At 48.1% G+C, this 25322-nt stretch overlaps 1 protein-coding gene across 1 annotated transcript in view; it reads right to left on the bottom strand.

The window, feature by feature from the left end:
* The window catches only part of bmp5 (bone morphogenetic protein 5), a 502527-nt gene that overhangs the window by 152608 nt on the left and 324597 nt on the right, over window positions 1-25322 (bottom strand). The window contains exon 3 of the mRNA XM_067983961.1: window positions 22680-22828. Coding sequence (XP_067840062.1) covers window positions 22680-22828 — 149 coding nt within the window. The remainder of the gene's footprint in view (window positions 1-22679; window positions 22829-25322) is intronic.

Below are 25322 nucleotides of genomic sequence, written 5' to 3'. Positions count from 1 at the left end.
GACCATAAGCATTCGACTGAGCCTGCCAAGGGCTGTGTTGGATTTGGATGAGGAAGAGGAATTATTGCAGAGAGAGGAGCGGCAGGTGCAATCATACAGCAGGTCCGTGGCACCCATCTGCAGGATGACATCGCACAAACCAGGAGCAACTTTTTGGGCCTCCCACAAGAAACCTGCCTTCAACTTCAACAACAACTACTTGCATTTATATAGTGCCTTTAACATAGTAAAATGTCCCAAGGCGCTTCACAGGAACGTTATCAGACAAAATTTGACACCGAACCATATAAGGAGATATTAGGACAGGTGACCAAAACTTTGGTCATAGAGATAGGTTGTAAGGAGCATCTTAAAAGAGGAGAGAGAGGTAGAAATGCGGAGAGGTTTAGGGAGGGAATTCCAGAGATTGAGGCCTAGGCAGCTGAAGGCACGGCCGCCAATGGTGGAGTGATTAAAATTGGGGATGCGCAAAAGGCCAGAATTGGAGGAGTGCAGAGATCTCGGAGGGTTGTAGGGCTGGAGGAGGTTACAGAGGTAGGGGCAAGGCCATGGAGGGATTCGAAAAGGATGAGAATTTTATTCATGACTCAACAGGGAGGCAATTACAAGTTTTGCCATCTGCTGGAGCGTGACCGACAGGCAGCATTTAACACAGGAGCAGCTCGCCTGTTGCAGTTCATGTCACCACCACTACTAATGGCATTTGCCTGATTGGTCAATTATCTGCACACCAATGCATCAAAGAGGTGACTGCAGCCTTGTTTGCCAAGCACAACATGAAGGAGGGAACAACTGGGGAGGGCCGAATATTCCCACCAAGGTGGCTGGGTTCCCAAAAATGCAAGACCTCATTATTGTTGACTTCAAGACACCAAACAACAGCCCTGTGACATGTATGAATTGAAAAGGATTTCATTCAATCAGTGTGCAGGTAGTCTCGGACCATGACAACTTCATAATGTAAGCAAATGCAAAATACCCCAGCGGCCTCCACAATGCTTTCTTCTTGTGACAATTGATGGTGCCTCAATGATTTGAAGGAACAGGGTACGTGGAAGAATGATTGCTGGGGGAACCAGGGAAGAAACCTTGCTGCCCTGGCTATTGGCACCATAGCACAATACTGCTGCTGAAAGGAAATCCAATGGGGCTCATGTCTCATCCTGAATTCTTGTGGAACATACCATTGACAAGTTGAAGCAGTGATTCCATTGCCTGAAGAGATTGGACGAGCTCCTACTCTGACTACAAAAGCGAAAGGTGAAGAGGAGATGGGAGAGGATTAGTTCTGGCTGATGCAGCACCAGCGAGATAGGTGCATCAAGAACTAGTTTACCAGACCTTTACTTAAAAGCAGACCTGCAGCCTTTACAAGAGCAATCTTATAGCCCTCTCTGAATTCTACTTTCCCTATACCAGTATACCACTAACAGTCAAATGTTTCTTCTGGCCAACAAATCATGAAACATTCGAAGGCAGGTGAGGCCAGCTTATTTCCCTACTCCATGTGTAGGGATACTTTATGTGTTCCGACATCAATGTTTGCTTTTCTGGCATTGTTGAAAGTGTAGGGAGGAGTGTTGTCTACTTCCTAATCATGTGGTCCTTCTAAGTGCCACCTCAGTGGGAGGAGCAAATATGGTGGGACATGGCCGTTCCTGTACGGGGATCTCCTGTTTCATCTGGGTCTCTTCCTGCAATGACCCAGCTGATGGCTGTCCCAGCAGGTGACCAAGAACATGTATGAGGATAAATCCTTAGCTAGCACTAAAGAGCGTAAAGCTTGCCATTAAAACACGCTCAAGTCGATTCCCTAGCTTCTATAGGCCGGAAGTAAGAATCTCCTGTAAGGTGCAGCCCAAGGTCTCAATAGTGGCAGATGCAGTGGTGGCAATACATGAGCACTTGGCCCTCTAACCATGGTAGGTCCCCCATAGGACACCGTGGAGTTGCCACTTTTTTCATGCCAACTCTTCAGGTTCCCGAAACCCCCTTACATTTCTGTAAAGATGTTGAAACAGCCCGATTGTATGCTCTGCCATATTCCACGCAAGGAACTCTGAAATTTCTCAAAGGAGTGCATGAAGAGCTTCTGCTTATCAATGAGTGCAGCTCGGTGAGAAGCTCTGTGGGTCCCACAGCAGTTGCATGTCCACGCCATAATATTGTTGCTGTTCATCTGCTGCCATCTCCACTTGGTTCTTCTCACCAGATATTCAACCTGTGTTGCTTCCTGAGTCTCCCTATCCAGTCCTCCTAAAATGAATATATCTGGGCTGCTACTTTTTTTTTTTATTCGTTCACGGGATGTGGGCGTCGCTGGCAAGGCCGGCATTTATTGCCCATCCCTAATTGCCCTTGAGAAGGTGGTGGTGAGCCGCCTTCTTGAACCGCTGCAGTCCGTGTGGTGACGGTTCTCCCACAGTGCTGTTAGGAAGGGAGTTCCAGGATTTTGACCCAGCGACGATGAAGGAACGGCGATATATTTCCAAGTCGGGATGGTGTGTGACTTGGAGGGGAACGTGCAGGTGGTGTTGTTCCCATGCGCCTGCTGCCCTTGTCCTTCTAGGTGGTAGAGGTCGCGGGTTTGGGAGGTGCTGTCGAAGAAGCCTTGGCGAGTTGCTGCAGTGCATCCTGTGGATGGTACACACTGCAGCCACAGTGCGCCGGTGGTGAAGGGAGTGAATGTTTAGGGTGGTGGATGGGGTGCCAATCAAGCGGGCTGCTTTATCTTGGATGGTGTCGAGCTTCTTGAGTGTTGTTGGAGCTGCACTCATCCAGGCAAGTGGAGAGTATTCCATCACACTCCTGACTTGTGCCTTGCAGATGGTGGAAAGGCTTTGGGGAGTCAGGAGGTGAGTCACTCGCCGCAGAATACCCAGCCTCTGACCTGCTCTCGTAGCCACAATATTTATATGGCTGGTCCAGTTAAGTTTCTGGTCAATGGTGACCCCCAGGATGTTGATGGTGGGGGATTCGGCGATGGTAATGCCGTTGAATGTCAAGCGGAGGTGGTTAGACTCTCTCTTGTTGGAGATGGTCATTGCCTGGCACTTATCTGGCGCGAATGTTACTTGCCACTTATCAGCCCAAGCCTGGATGTTGTCCAGGTCTTGCTGCATGCGGGCTCGGACTGCTTCATTATCTGAGGGGTTGCGAATGGAACTGAACACTGTGCATTCATCAGCGAACATCCCCATTTCTGACCTTATGATGGAGGGAAGGTCATTGATGAAGCAGCTGAAGATGGTTGGGCCTAGGACACTGCCCTGAGGAACTCCTGCAGCAATGCCCTGGGGCTGAGATGATTGGCCTCCAACAACCACTACCATCTTCCTTTGTGCTAGGTATGACTCCAGCCACTGGAGAGTTTTCCCCCTGATTCCCATTGACTTCAATTTTACTAGGGCTCCTTGGTGCCACACTCGGTCAAATGGTGCCTTGATGTCAAGGGCAGTCACTCTCACCTCACCTCTGGAATTCAGCTCTTTTGTCCATGTTTGGACCAAGGCTGTAATGAGGTCTGGAGCCGAGTGGTCCTGGCGGAACCCAAACTGAGCATCGGTGAGCAGGTTATTGGTGAGTAAGTGCCGCTTGATAGCACTGTCGACGACACCTTCCATCACTTTGCTGATGATTGAGAGTAGACTGATGGGGCGGTAATTGGCCGGATTGGATTTGTCCTGCTTTTTGTGGACAGGACATACCTGGGCAATATTCCACATTGTCGGGTGGATGCCAGTGTTGTAGCTGCACTGGAACAGCTTGGCTAGAGGCGCAGCTAGTTCTGGAGCACAAGTCTTCAGCACTACAGCTGGGATGTTGTCGGGGCCCATAGTCTTTGCTGTATCCAGTGCACTCAGCCGTTTCTTGATATCACGTGGAGTGAATCGAATTGGCCGAAGACTGGCTTCCGTGATGGTGGGGCTATCGGGAGGATGCTGAGATGGATTATCCACTCGGCACTTCTGGCTGAAGATGGTTGCAAACGCTTCAGCCTTGTCTTTTGCACTCACGTGCTGGACTCCGCCATCATTGAGAATGGGGATGTTTGCAGAGCCTCCTCCTCCCGTTAGTTGTTTAATTGTCCACCACCATTCACGACTGGATGTGGCAGGACTGCAGAGCTTTGATCTGATCCGTTGGTTGTGGAATCGCTTAGCTCTGTCAAAAGCATGTTGCTTCCGCTGTTTAGCATGCATGTAGTCCTGAGTTGTAGCTTCACCAGGTTGGCACCTCATTTTTTTTAGGTACGCCTGGTGCTGCTCCTGGCATGTTCTTCTGCACTCCTCATTGTACCAGGGTTGATCCCCTGGCTTGTTGGTAATGGTAGAGTGAGGAATATGCCAGGCCATGAGGTTACAGATTGTGCTGGAATACAATTCTGCTGCTGCTGATGGCCCACAGCGCCTCATGGATGCCCAGTTTTAAACTGCTAGATCTGTTCTGAATCTATCCCATTTAGCACGGTGGTAGTGCCACACAACACGTTGGATGGTGTCCTCAGTGCGAAGACGGGATTTCATCTCCACGAGGACTGTGCGGTGGTCACTCCTACCAATACTGTCATGGACAGATGCATTTGCGACAGGTAGATTGGTGAGGACGAGGTCAAGTAAGTTTTTCCCTCGTGTTGGTTCGCTCACCACCTGCCGCAGGCCCAATCTAGCAGCTATGTCCTTCAGGACTCGGCCAACTCGGTCAGTAGTGGTGCTACCGAGCCACTCTTGGTGATGGATATTGAAGTCCCCCACCCAGAGTACATTTTGTGCCCTTGCTACCCTCAGTGCTTCCTCCAAGTGGTGTTCAACATGGAGGAGGACTGATTCATCAGCTGAGGGAGGACGGTAGGTGGTAATCAGCAGGAGGTTTCCTTGCCCATGTTTGACCTGATGCCATGAGATTTCATGGGGTCCAGAGTCAATGTTGAGGACTCCCAGGGCCACTCCCTCCTGACTGTATATCACTGTACCGCCACCTCTGGTGGGTCTGTCCTGCCGGTGGGACAGGACATACCCAGGGATGGTGATGGAAGAGTCTGGGACGTTGGCTGAAAGATATGATTCTGTGAGTATGGCTATGTCAGGCTGTTGCTTGACAAGTCTGTGGGACAGCTCTCCCAATTTTGGCACAAGTCCCCAGATGTTAGTAAGGAGGACCTTGCAGGGTCGACTCGGCTTGGTGTTTTGCCTTTGTCGTGTCCGATGCCGGGTGGTCCGTCCGGTTTTATTCTTATTATGACTTTTCGTAGCAAGATTTTACAACTGAGTGGCTTGCTAGGCCATTTCAGAGGGCAATTAAGAATCAACCACATTGCTGTGGGTCTGGAGTCACATATAGGCCAGACCGGGTAAGGGCGGCAGGCTTCCTTGATGAGGTTGTTTGCTCCTCCTCCCCTTCCCTTGTGCCAGCGCATTCTTTCCTGATGGTTATACACAGCCTTTTCCTTTGAAAAGAGAACAGAGATGGTTTGAGCTTTGGAAGGTAACAAGAGGGGCAGTTACAGTTATTTAGGAGGTTTAAGAAGTGGGAGGTGGGGATAATGCTTTGCAGGCTGCATTGTTGGTGTGGCAGCTTACTGTGGTCTGCGAGCTTGGTGTGGCAGCTTACTATGGTCTGCGAGCTTGGTGTGGCACTCAACGCTCCAGCCAACGCACAGTCTGAACCACGAACACCTGAACGTGTCTTAGACTGCCTGGAGGACCCCCCCACCAGCGCTATTTAAAGGGACCATGCAGGATTTACAGGTTAATACCTGGGTTATTGCTTCTGGCTGCTGATGCATTCATACCTGTTTTTGGAGGTCTCCTAGACTTGAATACTAGGACTAGGGGACATAGTCTCATATTTAGAGCCAGGACGTGCAGGAGTGAAGTTAGGAAACATTTCTACACACAAAGGGTGGTAGAAGTTTGGAATGCTCTTCTGCAAATGGCAGTTGATGCTAGCTCAATTGTTAATTTTAAATCTGAGATTGACAGATGTTTGTTAACCAAGGGTATTAAGGGATATGGGGCTAAGGCAAGTATATGGAGTTAGGTCACAGGTCCACTATGATCTCACTGAATGGCGGATCAGGCTTGAGGGATTAAATGCCACTGCCACGTGCTACCTCCTGTTAAGCGCCACCTTCTCCTGCAAGAAAGCGGAATGTGTGTCGTGAGTGTCCTGCAGGACTTTTGTTTGATGTGCCTGTCATGGTTGAATAGCTACCAGTGTGTGTGGCCTGTGAGTTGTGGGTGTGCAGCTTGCAACAGCGGTAATGTATGAGGGTGAGATAATTGGCAGAGTTGAGTACTGATGGAAAGAGTTTGTTGGTATGTGGGTGATGGGGGTGTAGTGTGTGGTGCAGTTGGTGGGAGACGCCACTTGACAGTTGACCTCACTCACCTTGACTACTCGTCTCAAAGTATTGAACTTCTTCCTGCACTGCATCCATGTTCATGATGCTGTGCACCTGGCACTTCGTCCCCCGCTGCCTCCCACTGCCTCTTGAACATATGTCTGGAGGAGCTCTTGGCCCCCCCTGACCCCCCCCCCCTGGGGATATAGGATGCCCCTCCTTCTGTCCACCTCTTGCACCAAGGCCTCTAGTGCTTCAGCCGAGAATCTTAGTACAAACTCAGATCGGCAGCTCTGGTGTGCAGATCGGAGGATGTGGGATTTAGTAGTGCACAACCTTTATTCAATGTCTTAACATAACTCATCAGTTTGTAAACATAGTGACGGGACCTGCATCGGTGTTTTACATGTGCAATGTCCGATCTCCGTTCAGACTCTGTGCGGACTCGTCTCTTATATTTTGCTAATGGTGCAGGCTGCCTTTATGAATTGCAGGCTGCCTTAAGGGGTGTGAGCCACTCACGCGATATCTGGGCCTCCCTGTTGGTGAGAAGTCACTGAACAACGCAGCCAGGCCTGGCTGCCCGCGCTGGTATCAGGTAAATGAGTGAGCAGCATGAATCTCACTCGCTGCCTGCATCGAAATGAGCAGGCGTGGGTTAATAGCGCACTGTGACCCCCGCTCCCGGACTCAGGGCTTTTCAAATTTAACCCCCATAGAGTACAAAAGCAAGGAAGTTATGCTGAACCTTTATAAATGGCTGGTTAGGCCTTAGCTGGAGTATTGTGAACAATTCTGGGCACCACACATTAGGAAGGATGTCAAGGCCTTAGAGAGGTTGCAGAAGAGATTTACTAGAATGGTACCAGGGATGAGGGACTTCAGTTACACGGAGAGATTGGAGACGCTGGGACTGTACTCCTTAGAGCAGAAAAAAGGTAAAGGGGAGATTTAATAGAGGTGTTCAAAATTTTGAATGCTTTTGATAGAGCAGATAGGGAGAAATTGTTTCCACTGGCAGGAGGGTCGGTAACCAGTGGAAAAATATTGAAGATAATTGATAAAAGAACTAGAGGGGAGATGAGGAGAAAGTTTTTTACACAACGAGTTGTTATGATCTGGAATGCACTGCCTGAGGGGGTGGAAACAGATTCAATAATAACTTTCAAAAGGGAATTGGATAAATACTTGAAAAGGAAAAATTTGCAGGGCTACGGGGAAAGAGCAGGAGATTGGGACTAATTGGACAGCTCTTTCAAAGAGCCGGCATAGGCACAATGGGCCGAATGGCCTCTTCCTATGCTGTATGATTCTATGATTCCAGTTCCTTATCATAAAATCATAGAATGGTTACAGCACAGAATGAGGCCATTCGGCCCATCGAGCCTGTGCCTGTTTGAAGGGATGAATCCATTGTATTGCTTGAGCAGTTAGTTCCACATGGGTACAATGTGCAATAGAATTCTGGTCCTGCCACTCTCACTTATTAAATTTATCAGGGTAGAAATGGCTCTGAGTGGCAAACCAACACTGCTCGCTGCTCCAGAGATTTATTCTAACCCACCAACTTGCCACGGTCTTTTCTTTAGGCACTTCTTTCTATTCGTTCATGGGATGTGGGTGCCGCTGGCGAGGCCGGCATTAATTGCCCATCCCTAATTACCCTTGAGAAGGTGGTGGTGAGCCGCCTTCTTGAACCGCTGCAGTCCGTGTGGTGAAGGTTCTCCCACAGTGCTGTTAGGAAGGGAGTTCCAGGATTTTGACCCAGCGACGATGAAGGAACGGTGATATATTTCCAAGTCGGGATGGTGTGTGACTTGAAGGGGAACGTGCAGGTGGTGTTGTTCCCATGCGCCTGCTGCTCTTGTCCTTCTAGGTGGTAGAGGTCGCAGGTTTGGGAGGTGCTGTTGAAGAAGCCTTGGCGAGTTGCTGCAGTGCATCCTGTGAATGGTACACACTGCAGGTACGGTGCACTGGTGGTGAAGGGAGTGAATGTTTAGGGTGGTGGATGGGGTGCCAATCAAGCGGACTGCTTTGTCCTGGATTGTGTCGAGCTTCTTGAGTGTTGTTGGAGCTGCACTCATCCAGGCAAGTGGAGAGTATTCCATCACACTCCTGACTTGTGCCTTGCAGATGGTGGAAAGGCTTTGGGGAGTCAGGAGGTGAGTCACTCGCCACAGAATACCTAGCCTCTGACCTGCTCTTGTAGCCACAGTATTTAAATGGCTGGTCCAGTTAAGTTTCTGGTCAATGGTGACCCCCAGGATGTTGATGGTGGGGGATTCGGCGATGGTAATGCCGTTGAATGTCAAGGGGAGGTGGTTAGACCCTCTCTTGTTGGAGATGGTCATTGCCTGGCACTTGTCTGGCCCGAATGTTACTTGCCACTTATCAGCCCAAGCCTGGATGTTGTCCAGGTCTTGCTGCATGCGGGCTCGGACTGCTTAATTATTTGAGGAGTTGCGAATGGAACTGAACACAGTGCAATCATCAGCGAACATCCCCATTTCTGACCATATGATGGAGGAAAGGTCATTGATGAAGCAGCTGAAGATGGTTGGGCCTAGGACACTGCCCTGAGCAACTCCTGCAGCAATGTCCTGGGGCTGAGATGATTGGCCTCCAACAACAACTACCATCTTCCTTTGTGCTAGGTATGACTCCAGCCACTGGAGAGTTTTCCCCCTGATTCCCATTGACTTCAATTTTACTAGGGCTCCTTGGTGCCACACTCGGTCAAATGCTGCCTTGATGTCAAGGGCAGTCACTCTCACCTCACCTCTGGAATTCAGCTCTTTTGTCCATGTTTGGACCAAGGCTGTAATGAGGTCTGGAGCCGAGTGGTCCTGGCGGAACCCAAACAGAGCATCGGTTAACAGGTTATTGGTGAGTAAGTGTCGCTTGATAGCACTGTCGACGACACCTTCCATCACTTTGCTGATGATTGAGAGTAGACTGATGGGGCGGTAAATGGCTGGATTGGATTTGTCCTGCTTTTTGTGGACAGGACATACCTGGGCAATTTTCCACATTGTCGGGTAGATGCCAGTGTTGTAGCTGTACTGGAACAGCTTGGCTCGAGGCACGGCTAGTTCTGGAGCACAAGTCTTCAGCATTTCAGCCAGGAGGTTGTCGGGGTCCATAGCCTTTGCTGTATCCAGTGCACTCAGCCGTTTCTTGATATCACGTGGAGTGAATCGAATTGGCTGAAGACTGGTTTCTGTGATGGTGGGGATATCGGGAGGAGGCCGAGATGGATCATCCACTCGGCACTTCTGGCTGAAGATGGTTGCAAACGCTTCAGCCTTAACTTTTGCACTCACGTGCTGGACTCCGCCATCATTGAGGATGGGGATGTTTGCAGAGCCTCCTCCTCCCGTTAGTTGTTTAATTGTCCACCACCATTCACGACTGGATGTGGCAGGACTGCAGAGCTTTGATCTGATCCGTTGGTTGTGGAATTGCTTTGCTCTGTCTATAGCATGTTGCTTCCGCTGTTTAGCATGTGGTCCTGAGTTGTAGCTTCACCAGGTTGGTACCTCATTTTTAGGTACGCCTGGTGCTGCTCCTGGCATGCTCTTCTACACTCCTCATTGAACCAGGGTTGATCCCCTGGCTTGTTGGTAATGGTAGAGTGAGGAATATGCCGGGCCATGAGGTTACAGATTGTGCTGGAATACAATTCTGCTGCTGCTGATGGCCCACAGCACCTCATGGATTCCCAGTTTTGAGCTGCTAGATCTGTTCTGAATCTATCCCATTTAGCACGGTGGTAGTGCCACACAACATGTTGGATGGTGTCCTCAGTGCGAAGACGGAACTTTGTCTCTATGAGGACTGTGCGGTGGTCACTCCTACCAATACTGTCATGGTCAGATGCTTCTGCGACAGGTAGATTGGTGAGGACGAGGTCAAGTAGGAAGCGGAGAAGAGCCCAGCGTCAGTGAAGTGAAGCTCGGACTCTGGGAGAAGCGAGAGGATCGATCTCTCCACTCAACCAATCAGATCGCAGCATTTTTGACAAGCTGCGATAACTCTCTCTGAAGGCTTGGAATGTGAAATCCAGGAAGTGAAAGGTACAACATTAAAATCATTGTAAAAACAGTCATAGAGGGTGAAAGAAAGAGAGGGTAAGAAATAAATGAATTAAATAAAAGAGACAGAAGGGGAAAGTAAAAAAAATATATATTTTTAAAAATTTTGCAAAATAAATTTTTTTAGTTACCAAGAACTATTAATATAAGGAGTAATGAAACTCCACATTTTTAAAAGTTAATTTTTAGTTGTCTGACAGTTGTTTTTACCACGCTGTTAAAACTTAGTTTAGACGTGGTATTTTTAAGCGTTCCTGTTTTGTGGTGTAATTAGTTAGTTTCCAGCTGGGCAGATGAGCAAGTTGACGTTTTTTCTCTGATTACAGCGTGCGATGGCCCTTTAATTCATATCGCCGGTAAACCAGGAGGAGCAACTTCCGGATTTCCGCGTTTCACCGTGCCTGTGTGAACACCGGAACTTGCTCCTTCAATTCACCACTAACAACGGAGAGCGCTGTTGAGCTCAACCTTATTTCGGGAGTGATTTCTATCCCGTCCTCTCATTCTATGCTCACAGACCAAGTTAAATAACATACTGACTACCTTTGCCTCTCATGGTTTTAAAGATGTGGATCATGCTCCTTCAATCTCCTCTTTCCCAATGAAAATAAATTATTTTCACATGTTGAAGCCCAGAATCATCCTTGTTGCATTTCTCTGAACCTCAGCTGATCTATTGATGTCCTTTTGCAGATAAGGTGTCCAAAACTGCACATATTTTAATGATCTGTGTAAGATTTGAATGACTTGTTTTGACTTGTTATCAAATGCCCTGAACATGCACTCAAGTGCTTTACATTGACTGAAAACCTTCAATACAATGTCGGCTCTACTCAGATGGTAGCACTCTCGTCTCTGAATCACAAGACTCTGGGTTCAAGCCCCATTCTAGGACTTTAGCACATAATCTGCACTGAGACTCGAGTGTAGTTCTTAGGGAATGCCGTGTTGCTGGACTTGCTGTCTTTTGGATGAGACATTAATCCAAGCTACTGCCGGCCTGTTCAAGTGGAGGGTAAAGGTTCCTTGCCATTATTTGAAGAAGAGGGGGGAGTTTTCCGAGTGTCCTGATCAACATTCCTCCCTCAACTGAAAACAAGTTAATTGGTCATTCATGCCATTGCTATTCGTGGTATCTTGCTATGTGCAAAATAGCTACCATGTTTTCCTAAGTAACAACAGATAGTGCAATTCATTATGTGAAGTACTTTGACACATTTCTGAGAGAGGTGAAATGGCGCTATGTAAATACATCTCACTTTATGCAAAATTGAACCCATCTGGCATTGAAGTAAAATGAATACTTCTTATCGATCACCTTCACCTTGATGCATATTGAAATTTGTCTTTCATTAGTCCATGCACTGAATTACTTCAGCTCACTTTGCATCATCAGCCACATAGTTTGTCACCACAAGAGTCTCTAATATTACAAGGAGTGCTTGTCAGTTGTGAAAAAACAAAAAGAGACCCAAGACAGATCAATGTCAAAAGCTACGCCATAATTATTTATGTTGCATCTGCTTCATCTCTTGTCCCACACTGTGTTCTTTAGGCCGAAACCCATTGTAAACAAATTTAACTGCGATATACACTGTGTTGATCATTAACAAATAAGATTGAAGGAAGCAGTTGACAGCTTGTATATAAAGTGGATAATATGAACATGGTACCCAATAGAGACAGCAAACTAACTGTCTCAATGCATGTTAAAGTATCCAGAGGCTGTTGATATCTACTAAAATACTACTGATTTTTGTGATATGACAAAAAAAAACTTAGCTGAGGCGCAAGCATGCAAAAAGAGTTCAGGAAATCTCAAGGGAAATACCAGAATTTCGAGCAAGGTGGAGAGGAGGACACATCCCATGACAATGGAATTTGGGGGAGGAGGAGCACTTTCCCCTCGTTCTGCCCCGTCCAGTGTTCACTGCCTGTAGACTTAGGAATGGTTGCAATGCTCACCCTTTAAATGATGCTGATAGGAGACTTAGAAATCATTCCACAAAAAGTAAAGTACAACCCATGAGAAACACATCGAAATATGAAAATAATATTGTAAACAATTTAGAGATGAATTGTTTTCTTTTTAAAACAATAAACGTTTAATGCTAGTGTTTTTAAACCTGTGTTTCTCAGAACTGCCAATTGTTTGAATACATTTATAATCATGTAAATTTATCATTTTCCATAAATGGAGATTTCGCAGCATGTTAAATGTTTCAAAACTTTTCTTTCACCTGATATGGCAAATCACTGAGATTTGGTTAAAATCTAATGATCTTTCTAATTTACTGAGATCATAAGGCAGCAATTCATGGAAACCAACCAAGTGGTTCACTCTTAACTGCCCTCTGAAGTGGCCTCGAAAGCCACTCAGTTGTATCAAACTACTAGAAAGGAGTAAAAGAATAAAACCAGACCACTTGAATCAAGCACGATAGTCGACTCTGCAAAGTCCTCCTCACTAACATCTGGTGCCAAAATTGGGAGAGCTCTCTCACAGATTAGTCAAGCAACAGCCTTACAAAGTCATACACACAGAATCTATCATCCAACATCCCAGACTCCACCATCACTATCCAAATGGCTGTGTAGTGATATACACTACCCCTCCATGTTGAACACCTCTTGGAGGAAGCACTGAGGGTAGCAAGGACACAGAATGTACTCTGGGTGGGGGACTTCCACCATCACCACGAGTGGCTCGGTTGTACAATCACTGACCGAGCTGGCCGAGTGCTGATGAACATTGCTGCCAGACTGGGCTTGCTGCAGGTGATGAGAGAACCAACACGAGGGAATAAGTTAAGTGACCTTGTCCTCATCGATCTATCTGTTGCAGATCTGTCCATGACAGCAATGGTAGGAGTGACCACCACACAGTCCTTGTGGAGACCAAATCCTGTCTTCACGCTGAGGACATCCTCCATCATGTCATGTGGCACGACCACCATACTTAATGGGATAGAGGAAGAACAGATCTAGCAGCTCAAAACTGGGCATCCATGAGGTGCTGTGGGCCATCAGCAGCAGCAGAATTGTATTCCAGCACAATCTGTAACCTCATAGCCTGGCATATTCCTCACTCTACCATCACCATCAAGCCAGGTGACCATCCCTGGTGAAATGAGGAGTGCAGAAGAACATGCCAGAAGTATAGAATAATAGAATCGTAGAATCCTTACAGCACAGATGGAGGCCATTCAGCCCATCGAGCCTGTGCCGGCTCTTTGTAAGAGCAATCCAGTTAGTCCCATTCCCCCACTCTTTCCCCGTAGCCCTGCAAATTTTTTGTCTTCAAATATTTATCAAATTCCTTTTTGAAAGCCACAATTGAATCTGCATCCGACTCCTTTTAGGCAGCGCATTCCAGATCATAACCACTCGCTGTGTAAAAAAGTTTTTCCTCATGTCGCCTTTGGTTTTTTTGCTAATCACCTTAAATCTGTGTCCTCTGGTTCTTGACCCTTCCACTAACTGGAACAGTTTCTCTTTACTTACTTAATCTAAACCCATTATGATTTTGAACACCTCTATCAAATTTCCTCTCAAACTTCTCTGCCCGAGGGAGAGCAACCCCAGCTTCTCCAGTCTATCCACGTAACTGAAGTCCCTCATCCCTGGAACCATTCTAGTAAATCTTTTCTGCACCCTTCCCAAGGCCTTCACATCCCTCCTAAAATACGGTGCCCAGAATTGGACACAATACTCCAGTTGTGGCCAAACCAGAGTTTTATAAAGGTTCATCATAACTTCTTCGCTTTTGTACTCTATGCCTCTATTTATAAAGCCCAGGATCCTGTATGCTTTTTTAACTGCTTTTATCAACCTCTCCTGCCACCTTCAAAGACTTGTGTACATATACCCCCAGGTCTCTCTGTTCCTGCACCCCCTTTAGAATTGTACCATTTAGTTTATATTGCCTCTCCTCATTCTTCCTGCCAAAATGTATCACTTTGCACTTCTCTACATTGAATTTCATCTGCCACGTGTCCGCCCATTCCACCAGCCTGTCTATATCCTCTTGAAGTCTATCACTATCCTCCTCACTGTTCACTACCCTTCCAAGTTTTGTGTCATCTGCAAATTTTAAAATTGTGCCCTGTACACCCAAGTCCAAGTCATTAATATATATCAAAAAGTGCAGTGGTCCCAGCACCGACCCCTGGGGAACACCACTGTGCACCTCCCTCCAGTCCGAAAAACAACCGTTCACCACTACTCTCTCTTTCCTGTCACTTCGCCAATTCTGTACCAATGCTCTCACTGCCCCTTTTATTTTGCTGACAAGCCTATTATGTGGCATTTTATCAAAAGCCTTTGAAACTCCGTATACACAATATCAACCTCATTGCCCTCATCAATCCTCTCAGTTACCTCATCAAAAAACTCAATCAAGTTAGTTAAACACAATTTGCCTTTAACAAATCTGTGCTGGCTTTCCTTTATTAATCCACACTTGTCCAAGTGACTATTAACTTTGTCCCGGATTATCGTTTCTAAAAGCTTCCCCATCACCGAGGTTAAACTGAGCAGCACCAGGTGTACCTGAACATGAGGTGCCAACCCAGTGAAACTACAACTCAGGACCACATGCATGGTAAACAGCAGAAGCAGCATACTATAGACAGAGCTAAGTGATCTCACAACCAACGGATCAGATCAAAGCTCTGCAGTCCGGCCACATATAGTCGTGAATGGTGGTGGACAATTAAACAACTAACGGGAGGAGGAGGCTCTGTAAACATCCCCATCCTCAATGATGGTGGAGTCCAGCACGTGAGTGCAAAAGGCAAGGCTGAAGTGTTTGCAACCATCTTCAGCCAGAAGTGCTGAGTGGATGATCCATCTCGGCCTCCTCCCGATATCCCCACCATCACGGAAGCCAGTCTTCAGCCAATTTCATACACTCCACATGACATCACGAAACGGCTGAGTGCACCGTACACAACAAGAACTATGGGCCCCAACAACATCCCCGCTGTAGTGCTGAAGAACTGTGCTCCAGAACTAGCCGCGTCCTCAGCTACGCTGTTCCAGCACAGCTACCCGACAATGTGAAAAATTACCCAGGTATGTCCTGTCCATAAAAAGCAGTACAAATCTAATCCAGCCAATTACCATCCTATCAACTTACTCACAATCATCAGCAAAGTGATGGAAGGTGTCGTCGACAGTGCTATCAAGCAGTACTTACTCACCAATAACCTGCTCACCGATGCTCAGTTTGGGTTCCGCCAGGGCCGCTCGGCTCCAGACAATGTTACAACCTTGATCCAAACATGGACACATGAGCTGAATTCCAGAGGTGAGGTGAGAGTGACTGCCCTTTACATCCAGGCAGCATTTGACCGAGTGTGGCACCAAGGAGCTCTACTAAAATTGAAGTCAATGGGAATCAGGGGGAAAACTCTTCAGTGGCTGGAGTCATACCTAGCATAAAGCAAGTTGGTTGTGTTTGTTGGAGGCCAATCATCCCAGCCCCAGGACATTGTTGTAGGTACTCAGGGCAGCATCCTTGGCCCAGTTTTCTTCAGCTGCTTCGTCAATCCTCAACCTTCCCTCCAACATAAAGACAGAAATGGGGATGTTCGCTGATGAATGCACAGTGTTCAGTTCCTTTTGCAATTCCTCAGATGCCAGCATGCAGCAAGACTCGGACATTACCCAGGCTTAGGCTAATAAGTGGCAAGTAACATTCATGCCAGACAAGTGCCAGGCAATAACCATCTCCAACAAGGTAGCGTCCAACCAATTCCCATTGACATTCAACGGCATCATCATCGCCAAAACCTCCACCATCAAAATCTTGGGGGTTACCATTGACCAGAAACCAGCCACATAAATGCGGCGGCTACAAGAGCAGATCAGAGGCTGGGTAATCTGCAGCGAGTGGCTCACGTCATGACTGCCGAAAACCTCTCCACCACCTTCCATGCACAAGTCAGGAGTGTGATCGAATACTCTCCACTTGCCTGGATGAGTGCAGCTCCAACAGTACCCAAGAAGCTCAACATCATCCAGGACAAAGCAGCCGTCCAGCACCCTAAACATTCACTTCCTTCCATCACCTCAAACATCCACTCGCTCCACCACTGGTGCACCATGGCTTCAGTGTATACTACCTATACGATGCACTGCAGCAACTCACCAAGGCTTCCTCAACAGCCCCTCCCAAAACCGCGACCTAGAAGGACAAATGCAGCTGGTGCATGGTAACACAATCACCTCCACTTTCCCTGTCAAGTCACAGACCATCCAGACTTGGACATATATCACCATTCCTTCATAGAATCATAGAATTATAGAAAGGTTAAAGCATGGAAGGAGGCCATTCAGCCCATCGAGTCCGTGCCGGCTCTATGCAAGAACAATCCAGCTAGTCCCACTGCCCTGCTCTTTCCCCATAGTCCTATGTTTTTTTTCCTTTCAAGTACTTATCCAGTTCCCTTTTGAAGGCCATGATTGAATCTGCCTCCACCACCCCCTCGGGCAGTGCATTCCAGATCCTAACCACTCGCTGTGTTAAAAAGTTTTTCCTCATGTCGCCTTTGGTTCTTTTGCCAATCACCTTAAATCTGTGTCCTCTGGTTCTTGACCCTTCTGCCAATGGGAACAGTTTCTCTCTATCTACTCTGTCTGGACCATTCATGATTTTGAATACCTCTATCAAATCTCCTCGCAACCGTCTCTGTTCCAAGGGGAACAAACCCAGCTTCTCCAGTCTATCCATGTAACTAAAGTCCCTCATCCCTGGAATCATTCTAGTAAATCACTTCTGAACCCTCTCTAAGGCCTTCACATCTTTCCTAAAGTGCGGTGCCCAGAATTGGACACAATACTCCAGTTGTGGCCGAACCAGTGTTTTATAAAGGTTCATCATGAGTTCCATACTTTTGTACTCTATGCCTCTATTTATAAAGCCCAGGATCCCTTATGCTTTTTTAACTGCTTTCTCATCCTGCCCTGCCACCTTCAACGATTTGTGTACATATACCCCCAGATCTCTCTGTTCCTGCACCCCCTTTTAGAATTGTGCCCTCTAGTTTATATATTGCCTCTCCTCGTTCTTCCTACCAAAATGTATCACTTCGCATTTTTCTGCGTTAAATTTCATCTGCCACGTGGCCGCCCATTCCACCAGCCTGTCTATATCCTCTTGAAGTCTATCATTATCCTCCTCACTGTTTACTAACCTTCCAAGTTTTCTCTCATCTGCAAATTTTGAAATTGTGCCCTGTACACCCATGTCCAAGTCATTAATATATATCAAGAAAAGCAGTGGTCCCAGCACTGACCCCTTCGGAACACCACTGTACACCTCCCTCCAGTCCGAAAAACAACCGTTCACCACTACTCTCTGTTTCCTGTCACTTCGCCAATTCTGTATCTATGTTGCTACTGCCCCCTTTATTCCATGGGCCGCAATCTTGATGATAAGCCTACCATGCGGCACTTTATCAAACGTCTTTTGAAAGTCCATATACATCACATCAACTGCATTGCCCTCATCTACCCTCTCTGTTACCTCATCAAAAAACTCTATCAGGTTAGTTAAACATGATTTGCCTTTAACAAATCTGTGCTGGCTTTCCCTAATCAATTCACACTCGTCCAAGTGACTGTTAATTCTGTCCCAGATTATTGTTTCTAAAAATTTCCCCACCACTGAGGTTAAACTGACTGGCCTGTAGTTGCTGGGTTTATCCTTACACCCTTTATTGAACAAGGGTGTAAGATTTGCAATTCTCCAGTCCTCTGGCACCTTCCTCGTATCTACGGATGTTTGGAAGATTATGGCCAGTATCTCCGCAATTTCCACCCTTACTTCCCTCAGCAACCTAGGATGCATCCCATCCGGACCGGTGACTTATCTACTTTAAATACAGCCAGCCTTTCTAGTACCTCTTCTTTATCAATTTTTAGCTCATTCAGTATCTCAACTATATCTTCCTTTACTGAGACTCTGGCAGCATCTTCTTCCTTGGTAAAGACAGATGCAATGTACTCATTTAGTACCTCGGCCATCCCTCCTGCCTCCATAAGTAGATCTCCTTTATGGTCCCTAATCAGCCCCACCCCTCCTCTTACTACCCATTTACTGTTTATCTGCCTGTAGAAGACTTTTGGATTCCCTTTTATGTTGGCCGCCAGTCTATTCTCATACTCTCTCTTTGCCCCTCTCATTTCCTTTTTCACTTCCCCTCTGAACTTTCTATATTCTGCCTCGTTCTCACTTGTGTTATCAACCTGACATCTGTCATACGCCCCTTTTTTTCCGTTTCATCTTACTCTCTATCTCTTTCGTTATCCAGGGAGCTCTGGCTTTAGTTGCCCTCCCTTTCCCACTCGTGTGAATGTACCTAGACTGTACCCGAACCATCTCCTCTTTAAAGGCTGCCTACTGTTCAATTACAGTTTTGCCTGCCAATCTTTGATTCCAATTTACATCACTAGGTCAAAAATTTGAAACTCCCTCCCTAACAGCACTGTGGGAGAACCTTCACCACACGGACTGCAGCGGTTCAAGAAGGCGGCTCACCACCACCTTCTCAACGGCAATTAGGGATGGGTGATAAATGCCGGCCTCGCCAGCGATGCCCATGTTGCGAGAATGAATGGAAAAAAATAGATTGTTCATTACTTAAATGTTTTTAAGTACTGTTTATCAGCTGAAGTGATTTTTTTTCTTTTTTCAACCAATACTTTACTCTGGAAAGACTTGCAATTATAGTGAGCCTTTCACGATCTCACAACATCCCAAAGTGCTTTACAACCAATGAAGTACTTTTGAAGTAATGTAGGAAAGATGACAGCTAATTTAAGCACAGCAAAATCCCACAAAATGCAATGCGATAATTACCAGATAATCTTTTTTTAAGTGATTGAGGGATAAATATTGGGCAGGTCACTGGGGAGAACTCCCCTAGTCTTCTTTGAAACAGTTGCAAAGCATCTTTTACATCCATCTGATAGGGCAGATGGGCCTTCAGTTTATCATCTCATCTGAAAGAAAGCACCTCCAACAGTGCAGCACTCCCTCAGTACTGCACCGCAGTGTCAGCCTGGGTTTTGTGCTTAAGTACCTGGAGTGGGACTTGAACCCACAACATTCAGACTCATGGGAGAGAGTGCTACCACTGAGCCACGGCTGACACCTGGGGGCAGAAATTAAACTTATGACCGTCTGTTTTGCGCCTGATCAACAGGCGGCCAGGAGTTGAAAATTGATACCATATTCAGGTGAGCCTGTAAATGGGTGAGCATCCGCCAGCCTGCAACAGGCATAAGATTGGTTTACTATGCAAATAGGGGTCCTTAGCCATTGTAGGACCCCGATGCAAAATTCAGTTACGAATGGGCTCTGCAGGTTTGGTGCGGCCTGAACAGTTAGAAAAAACCCAAAACATTTTCAAAGTTAAATTTTGTGGAGCCAGAAGAGGCCAGCTCGACCCGTTCTGCTTTGCCCCACTCCCCCCAGGATCTACCTACTCTTGGCGTTAGAGCCGGCCAGAATTTGCCAGTCCCCAACCGGCGAGCTGCATCAGGATGGCCGTTTTACATCCACAGCACACCACTTCCATTCAAGTGAGGCCCTCTGCCAAATTTGGCTTGGGCCTCAGGGCAGCACAGACTGGCACGCGGAGCAAGCACTCTGCCGACTCAGTGCCCAGCACAGACTGGCACATGGAGCAAGCACTCTGCCGACGTGGTGCCCAGCATAGACTGGCACATGGAGCAAGCACTCTGCCAACTTGGTGCCCAGCACAGACTGGCACATGGAGCAAGCACTCTGCTGACTCAGTGCCCAGCACAGACTGGCACATGGAGCAAGCACTCTGCCGACGTGGTGCCCAGCATAGACTGGCACATGGAGCAAGCACTCTGCCGACGTGGTGCCCAGCATAGACTGGCACATGGAGCAAGCACTCTGCCGACTCGGTGCCCAGCATAGACTGGCACATGGAGCAAGCACTCTGCCGACATGGTGCCCAGCACAGACTGGCACATGGAGCAAGCACTCTGCCGACATGGTGCCCAGCACAGACTGGCACGCGGAGCAAGCACTCTGCCGACTCGGTGCCCAGCACAGACTGGCACGCGGAGCAAGCACTCTGCCAAATTGGTGCCCAGCCCAGACTGGCACATGGAGCAAGCACTTTGCCGACTCGGTGCCCAGCACAGACTGGCACATGGAGCAAGCACTCTGCCGACGTGGTGCCCAGCACAGACTGACACATGGAGCAAGCACTCTGCCGACGTGGTGCCCAGCACAGACTGGCACATGGAGCAAGCACTCTGCCGACTCGGTGCCCAGCACAGACTGGCACATGGAGCAAGCACTCTGCCGACTTGGTGCCCAGCATAGACTGGCACATGGAGCAAGCACTCTGCCGACTTGGTGCCCAGCACAGACTGGCACATGGAGCAAGCACTCTGCCGACGTGGTGCCCAGCATAGACTGGCACATGGAGCAAGCACTCTGCCGACTCGGTGCCCAGCACAGACTGGCACATGGAGCAAGCACTCTGCCGACTCGGTGCCCAGCACAGACTGGCACATGGAGCAAGCACTCGGCCGACGTGGTGCCCAGCACAGACTGGCACGTGGAGCAAACACTCTGCCGACTTGGTGCCCAGCATAGACTGGCACGCGGAGCAAACACTCTGCCGACTCGGTGCCCAGCATAGACTGGCACGCGGAGCAAACACTCTGCCGAATCGGTGCCCAGCATAGACTGGCACGTGGAGCAAGCACTCTGCCGACGTGGTGCCCAGCACAGACTGGCACATGGAGCAAGCACTCTGCCGACGTGGTGCCCAGCATAGACTGGCACATGGAGCAAGCACTCTGCCGACTTGGTGCCCAGCACAGACTGGCACGCGGAGCAAGCACTCTGCCGACTCGGTGCCCAGCATAGACTGGCACATGGAGCAAGCACTCTGCCGACTCGGTGCCCAGCATAGACTGGCACATGGAGCAAGCACTCTGCCGACTCGGTGCCCAGCATAGACTGGCACATGGAGCAAGCACTCTGCCGACTTGGTGCCCAGCATAGACTGGCACGCGGAGCAAACACTCTGCCGACTCGGTGCCCAGCATAGACTGGCACGCGGAGCAAACACTCTGCCGACTCGGTGCCCAGCACAGACTGGCACATGGAGCAAGCACTCTGCCGACTCGGTGCCCAGCATAGACTGGCACATGGAGCAAGCACTCTGCCGACGTGGTGCCCAGCATAGACTGGCACGTGGAGCAAGCACTCTGCCGACATGGTGCCCAGCACAGACTGGCACATGGAGCAAGCACTCTGCCGACGTGGTGCCCAGCATAGACTGGCACATGGAGCAAGCACTCTGCCGACTCGGTGCCCAGCATAGACTGGCACGCGGAGCAAGCACTCTGCCGACTCGGTGCCCAGCACAGACTGACACATGGAGCAAGCACTCTGCCGACTCGGTGCCCAGCATAGACTGGCACATGGATCAAGCACTCTGCCGACGTGGTGCCCAGCATAGACTGGCACGTGGAGCAAGCACTCTGCCGACGTGGTGCCCAGCATAGACTGGCACATGGAGCAAGCACTCTGCCGACGTGGTGCCCAGCATAGACTGGCACATGGAGCAAGCACTCTGCCGACGTGGTGCCCAGCATAGACTGGCACATGGAGCAAGCACTCTGCCGACTTGGTGCCCAGCACAGACTGGCACGCGGAGCAAGCACTCTGCCGACTTGGTGCCCAGCACAGACTGGCACATGGATCAAGCACTCTGCCGACGTGGTGCCCAGCACAGACTGGCACATGGAGCAAGCACTCTGCCGACTCGGTGCCCAGCATAGACTGGCACATGGAGCAAGCACTCTGCCGACGTGGTGCCCAGCATAGACTGGCACATGGAGCAAGCACTCTGCCGACTTGGTGCCCAGCACAGACTGGCACGCGGAGCAAGCACTCTGCCGACTTGGTGCCCAGCACAGACTGGCACGCGGAGCAAGCACTCTGCCGACGTGGTGCCCAGCACAGACTGGCACATGGAGCAAGCACTCTGCCGACTTGGTGCCCATTTTGGGTGTGATTTAAATTTCTCCCCCCTGGTGTGAAACCTGATTCTATGATGCAATTCATGACAGGCAGTTGAAAATAGCCCCATTATAAAATGGTAACAAACGGCTCCTAAATTGCCTCCCTAGTTGTTCTAAAAATTACCACAATGCGTTTACAGCAACAGATAACCTACCATCCATTATTTCCACACAAAGTTGCAAGCCCAGATTATGCTGTGGGTTTATTACCCAGTGATTGCTGGTCGCAGTGATATCGAAGACAAGCCATCCTCCATCTGACGCTCGTACCTTGTTGCTGTCCAGCAGAAAGAGGTCAGCATCCCTAGTCAATGGGAATACAGCCGGAAATTAGTTAGAAGGCAGACCAATAGATAAAAACAAAAACTTGCATTTATATATCACATTTCACACCCTCAGGACATCCCAAAGTGTTTCACAATCAATTAATTACTTTTGACGTGTAGTCACTGCTGTTTTGTAGTCAAATGTGGCAAATAGCAACGAGATAAGTCGCCAGATAATCTGTTTTGAAGATGTTGCTTAAGGGATAAATATTGTCTGGGACATCATTATAATTTCAAGTAATGCCATAGAATCTTTAGTATCTGCCTGAATGGGCAGATGGTGTCTCAGTTTAACATCTCATTTAAAGGACAGCACCCCCAACAATGCAGCACTCACTCAGTACTGCACTGAAGTACCAGCCTAGATTTTATGCTCGAGAGTTGTGTGTGGGGTCTGAACCCATTTCCTTCTGACTTAGAGGCACAAGCACTACCTCGAAGCCATTCATTTTGGAATGTATGACACATGGATACAGATTCATTTCTCAAAAAATCAAAGGATACAAAATATATCAATGGACCTGAAATACCAGCCCGTTCCATCATCAGAAGTAGATTCTGCTGTTCCTAAAGATGGTGTAATGGGTGGAATTCCTCAGGTAGCCCAGGAACACCATCATACACTACCCCGCCCCCCAAAACCAGTCTGAGAGCTAGGAAGGACACACGATGAGTCGTCCATCCCCAATCAGAATTTTTGCTGTGTCATAAATGGGACACAAACCGGGCACAGCCCAGTTCTGACTCAATTCCCAACCACCTCCGATGGGAATTCCACCTATTTTGTGTGCTCCCACCTCTGAAGAATTTCAGGCCTAATGGCCTTGATATTAACCTCCCTACGACGGGCGAGAGAGGGTCGGTTAAAAATTAAAAATTGGGGATCACGTCCCCAACCCGCCTCCGACCTGTTTTTAGGCGGTGGGTTTTGAGCTGTGCATGTGTCCCACTGTGGAGAGGCAGGACACTTCATTCTAATATTTAGATCAGGCCCCCACAGTGCCCGTTGGGTTTTCCAGGGCTCAGGGAACCTGGCAGTGAAATGGAGATGGTAGCTGCAGGCTGCAGCAGGTTAGTGCGTCTTAGAGCACTTCTTGTAGGCCAGGAGTGCTCCCTGAGGCCTCTCAAATAAACCTTCGGCCTCCCTTCTGCCGATCGTGGACTCTCCTCGCTGCCGCGATTGGCCCCAACCCCCGATCTCTGGCCTGCCCCACGATCAGCCGCTCCCCCACCCCGACCAAGCCCCATTCTCTCCCGATTGCTGGGGTCTGTCCCCAAGGGCCCCTGGCTGCAGCCTCCTGGCTGGCTTTCTCGCTCGGCAGCCGGCCAGGCTGTTAATGTGGCCGGCTGCTGGGCGGGAGCGGTAGAAGAAAATTATAATGAGGTGCTGCTGTTAATATTGACAAGACCTCCGTGTCCCCGGGCTTTCTGGGCTGCCCCCCAACCAATACCGCTCTCCCTTGCTCCCTCCCCTCCTCCTTCAAATATCGGAGCCAATGTTTCTACATAAAAATGCAAAAACTGATAGCTGTAAAAATTTTATAGGCACACTGTACACACACTATAATGTGAGTAATTGGCAATACACCCTTCCCCTAAAGATTGGGACATATCACAGCCTTGCAAAGGCGGTCAGTTAATAATTCTATGGGTCCTGGTGTTGCTCTTAAGGCCGCTAATGCTGATTACTGTGCACCTTCAATCTCTTTCGCTCTGTAATTCTGCAATGCTACAAATGCTAAAATGGCCACACAAGGAGAACATTTCTCACCTCCCATGGGTACATCTGAGATGCCACTCCAGAACTGGTCAAATGAAAAGGTACCACTACCTAATAAATTGTATTTAGTACTCTCTGGAGTCTGAAATGTGAAATCACTGACTAATGGCCAGTGTGTTCTTTGAACTGCTAGAAAGTTTGTGATTAATTATACATGTCTCATATGGTGGTTCTTTAAGTGTAACCACCTAAAATAAACAGTCCCAATCTTGGGGGTGATTAATGGGCCTGTTCAGTGTAAGGCCTTTGATTTTACTATTTACTGTCAATAGACAGAATTACATCCTATAAAACAGTGGAAGACAAAGTCGAGGCCTTAGAAATTTCAAACATCTCGAACTTTTGCTACTTAAAGTACACCAGATGCATTTGCCATTTTACTGTTAAATTCTTTGGTTCTACTATATTTTGCTGATCTTTCACCTTAATATCCCACCATTGTCCAAGCCTAAAATAGAGTGCTGTTTGGTTAAAAATTGTCGATAGTTTTGCTCAGCAAGGTTCATCAATTGAAACAAAAATAGACGGTAATCAAAAAATACTGACTACTGCAGAAACATCAACTTCCTGAAGAGACAAACGTGCATTAGATAACTGACTTTGGTAAAGCAATATGTTTGAATGTCTGTGGCAGAAACTGATTCAGATTATTAATTCACAACGTGAGAAGTTCCAGCTCTGAGTATTTCAGT

The sequence above is a fragment of the Heptranchias perlo genome, chromosome 5 (assembly GCF_035084215.1).
Source record: "Heptranchias perlo isolate sHepPer1 chromosome 5, sHepPer1.hap1, whole genome shotgun sequence".
In the NCBI taxonomy this organism is placed as follows: domain Eukaryota; kingdom Metazoa; phylum Chordata; class Chondrichthyes; order Hexanchiformes; family Hexanchidae; genus Heptranchias; species Heptranchias perlo.
The sequence above is the reverse complement of the archived record's forward strand: the minus strand, read 5'-3'. Positions and strand labels throughout refer to the sequence as shown.